Source organism: Triticum dicoccoides, chromosome 3B (assembly GCF_002162155.2).
Source record: "Triticum dicoccoides isolate Atlit2015 ecotype Zavitan chromosome 3B, WEW_v2.0, whole genome shotgun sequence".
Lineage (NCBI taxonomy): Eukaryota > Viridiplantae > Streptophyta > Magnoliopsida > Poales > Poaceae > Triticum > Triticum dicoccoides.
In genome coordinates, this window is record NC_041385.1 from 676,925,317 (window position 1) to 676,928,870 (window position 3,554).

Genomic DNA, 3,554 nt, shown 5'->3' on the forward strand with positions numbered 1-3,554 from the left:
AGATAGCATGACGCCCGGAGCTAGGGCGCCATGCTAGATAGCATGACGCCCCGGGCTAGGGCGTCATGCTATTTGGCATAGTGCCCTAGGCCGGGGCGCCATGCTACATGTCGCTACCATGGCGCCCTTTTCCAGGGCGTCATGCTCTCTAGCATGGCGCCCTAGCCCCGGGCGTCATGCAAAAGAGGGCCATTTCATGAAATATTTTCAGATTGGGGTCATTTTGTGTCAAAGTTTCAGATAAGGGCCAGATTTGTTCATTTTCACGGAATTATTTCAGTTTGTCTTGTACTCCAAGTTAGTCATGTACTCTCATATATATGTCCGCGAGGTTCAAGCAATAAAACAGCAATTACACCGATCACTCTCTATTTCCTCTAACACTATCTATGGAGAGACCAGTTATGTGCTCATTGAGTTGGTATCCTCTTGATGCTTCATTTTAACTCGTAAAATCCATCCTTTATATATAAAAAAGGCCAAGATTATTCAGGAGGCAAGGACGCCGAAGAGGAGAAAGCAAGAGCATGAGACGACTGGAAGGATGAAAACTCACGCGGGGCAGGCAACAAGATAATCACTCTCTGCTGCTAAGTTGTGATCTATTGATACAGTACTGAAGACACCACGTGATAACGATGTTCATGTATACTACCGTATGGTAACACTTCTTTCTCTCTAAAAAATAAAATAAAAATGGTAACACTTCTGTTATTTCCCTTGTCATGTTTGCTGATCATGACTGACATTCATAGTACAATATATTACTCTGCCAGCGAGGCCGCGGGTTCTCTTGCCCTCCGATCGCCACTCCGGCGACAGATGGGTGGGGAACCCCGGCTCTCTGCCTCGGCTGTAGTTAGGGTTAAGTTTAATGCGTCCCATGGCGATGTTTGGATGGCGGTGACGCTCGTGTTTGGAATAAAATTTCCACGATCTCAGCCCCATCTCGATGACATCCTCAGTGGTGAAATTGAGGGATCTGTGGGAACCATATTCCATCGTTTTCTTGGTGCGATGGATTTGGCGGTGTTTATTGTGTCTATGGAAGATCTCATCTCGTGTGGTGTCGCCTTTGTTTGGGTGAAGATAAAGGTCCAAGAACAAGGTTGGAGGCTAGTGGGTGGCGGTTCCGGTGTTCTAGCTCGACGACATCGACGGTATGCAACGGATCTGGGTTTCGAGAAGCACGAGGATGATCCCCGGTTGACGCGCCACAACGATAATGGCCTTGCCGGTGGTAGGCCTCTTCTTCGGCTCACAAAGTCCTCATGGACGATGGTGCTTCTTCGTTTCCGAAGACGACAAGTGGTGAAGATGACGGTTGCAAAAATCTTCTTCAATTAAGTTTTCTTGCATATGTTCTCGGGCATATGTTTTTTCTCTTTCTTTCTCGTGATTTTCACGATTTCGTGTTGTAATTTGACATTTGTTTAATGGTATGCGAAATCTCTCTCTCAAAAGAAAAAGACAAATGTTGTGCAAGTTGTGCTTATTAATATAGCATCTGTCGTCCTGGACCCACTAGTTCTGATCTGCGGTTGCCGGTGTCAACGCCAACCCCGATCCTCTGAACTTGCTCTCGCTGATCTCATCGATCCTTCTGGCCATCTCCTGCGTCAGGTGGTTCTTCCAGTCGCCAACGACGCCGCGCCGGAAGAATATGTTGTTCGCCACTGAGTTCTCGGTCATGTCCGTCTTCCCGGAGCGGTTCACCTCCAGTCCCGCCAGGCTCTCCATGGCGCATGCCTCCACGATCTCCCTGTCCACCCTGGCTTCCCGCTCCTCTGACGTGAACGGGCGCCCGAGAAACGCAGCGAGGCGCCTCAGCTGGCCGAGCGTGTCGGCGGCGAGCTCCTCGTAGGTCAGGAAGAGAACCTGCTCCGGCCTCTCCACATGCCAGCGCCAGTAGCCCAGCACGTGCTCCCAGAAAGGCCCGAACAGCGAGACGCCGTCGCAGAACTGCTGGAGCGCCTCGTCGAGGTCCCACGGCGACGGCGCGAACCGGTTCCAGAAGTGCCAGAGCGACACGAAGCAGTCCTTGGGGTCCCGGCACAGGTACACCACCTTGCAGCCGGAGGCGGCCACGGACTCCGGCAGCGACCGGGACGGGATGTGCGTCATCAGGAGCCGCGGCGCAGGGAGGGAGCTCAGGTCTGGGATCCGGCCGTTGGCGAAAACCTGGAACTCGAGGAAAGGGATGAGCTGGTGGGGGCTGTGGGCTGCGAGCGGCGCGAGTGCTGGCCCGTCCGCGGTGCGGCGGAGGGTCGCAAACAGGAGCGCCTTGAGCCAGGTGGTGCCGGACTTGGGGAAGGTGGCGAGGAAGACGTCGGTGTCGCGCGCCTTGAGGTGCCGCTTGATGACCATGGCGTTCACGACGGCCGGCGTGAACGCGTACCAGCCGTCTGGGTGGTGGGTGTACGGGCGGCCGATGCCGCTGGGCACCGTCGGGTTGGTAGACACGACCTCTAGGAGCTGGTCATAGATTTCTTTGTGGGACGCTGCCTCGTCGTCGGCTTTGGGTGCAAAGGTGGAGGAGGATTGTGGAGAGGACGCCATGAAATTTGTGTGATTCGTGAAGGCCCGTTTGTGCAGCGCTCCACTTTCTGCAACGAGAATGCCCAGATATTTCCTGCTTATAAAGATCTTGTGTTATTGTCGTTCCTTCGCTTGTTTTCTAATATCCCCTCTCTCATCAATTATAATTGGCGGGACTCCTTCTACCGTTGTGTTTGTCTCGCGTCATCCAACCACCACCTCCTACCGTTTCCCCACCATTATTCCCGTTTGTGCCAACTATAAAAAACTATTTAAGATAGTCTAGATTTTTTCTTTGAGTATATATAAAAGGTAATGTTTGTAGCGAGCGAACCGGCCGAAACTTCGGCCGGTCGAGCACGAGCTGTCGATTTAAGTGGTATCGAACGATGGATCTCGGCCCACACTTTTCCCTTGTCCTTATCTTCAACGCCCTCTTAACAATTCTCCATCACATGCCTCTTCTTCTTTCTCCCGCACGGTGCATCACGCTCCATCATCTCCAATGCACGAGCTCTCACATCCCCCCTGCCAAGACGCGGCTCCCTTGCCAAGATGTGGCCGGCGTGCGCAGTCGGCGTCGCCATCGATTTTCGCACACGTTTTTTTAGACAAGGTTTTTGCTGGAACTGATGTCTCTGGGTGCTCCAACGACGAGATGCTGGAACCACACTGACGCCGTGCTGGAACCGTGTCTACATTTGCTGGAACAGGCCAGCGGCAAAGCTGGAACCGTTGTCAGGAAATACTACAACCGACAACGGCGATTTGCTACGGTTGGTGTTCAAGCAAAGCTACAACGGGCATCAACAGAAGTTGGAACCGGCCATCGGCAGAGCTGCAACCAGCATCTATAAAAGTTGCGACGCTAGCGACCAGGGTGAGGCCAATGCTACAACCAGCAATGGCGTTTTCTACGACCGTCGTCGTCAATTGCTGCAACCAACTCTTAAGACCCGAGGGGTGACAATGGTGTTTGCGACCGGCATCGCAATGCTTGGCGGTGACCGGGGGAG

The 3,554-nt window shown here is 53.0% G+C and overlaps 1 protein-coding gene across 1 annotated transcript; it reads right to left on the reverse strand.

The window, feature by feature from the left end:
* Positions 1-1,420: 1,420 nt before the first annotated feature.
* LOC119281812 (cytosolic sulfotransferase 12-like) lies at positions 1,421-2,572 on the reverse strand. Its single transcript, XM_037562237.1, has one exon. It carries the CDS (start codon positions 2,557-2,559, stop codon positions 1,525-1,527), a length of 1,035 nt encoding a protein of 344 aa, XP_037418134.1. The 5' UTR covers positions 2,560-2,572; the 3' UTR covers positions 1,421-1,524.
* Between the last annotated feature and the right edge of the window lie 982 nt (positions 2,573-3,554).

What these genes read in the sequence shown, in the direction of transcription:
- LOC119281812 (XM_037562237.1), bottom strand. Translation starts at nt 2,559, where the DNA reads ATGGCGTCCTCTCCACAATCCTCCTCCACCTTTGCACCCAAAGCCGAC.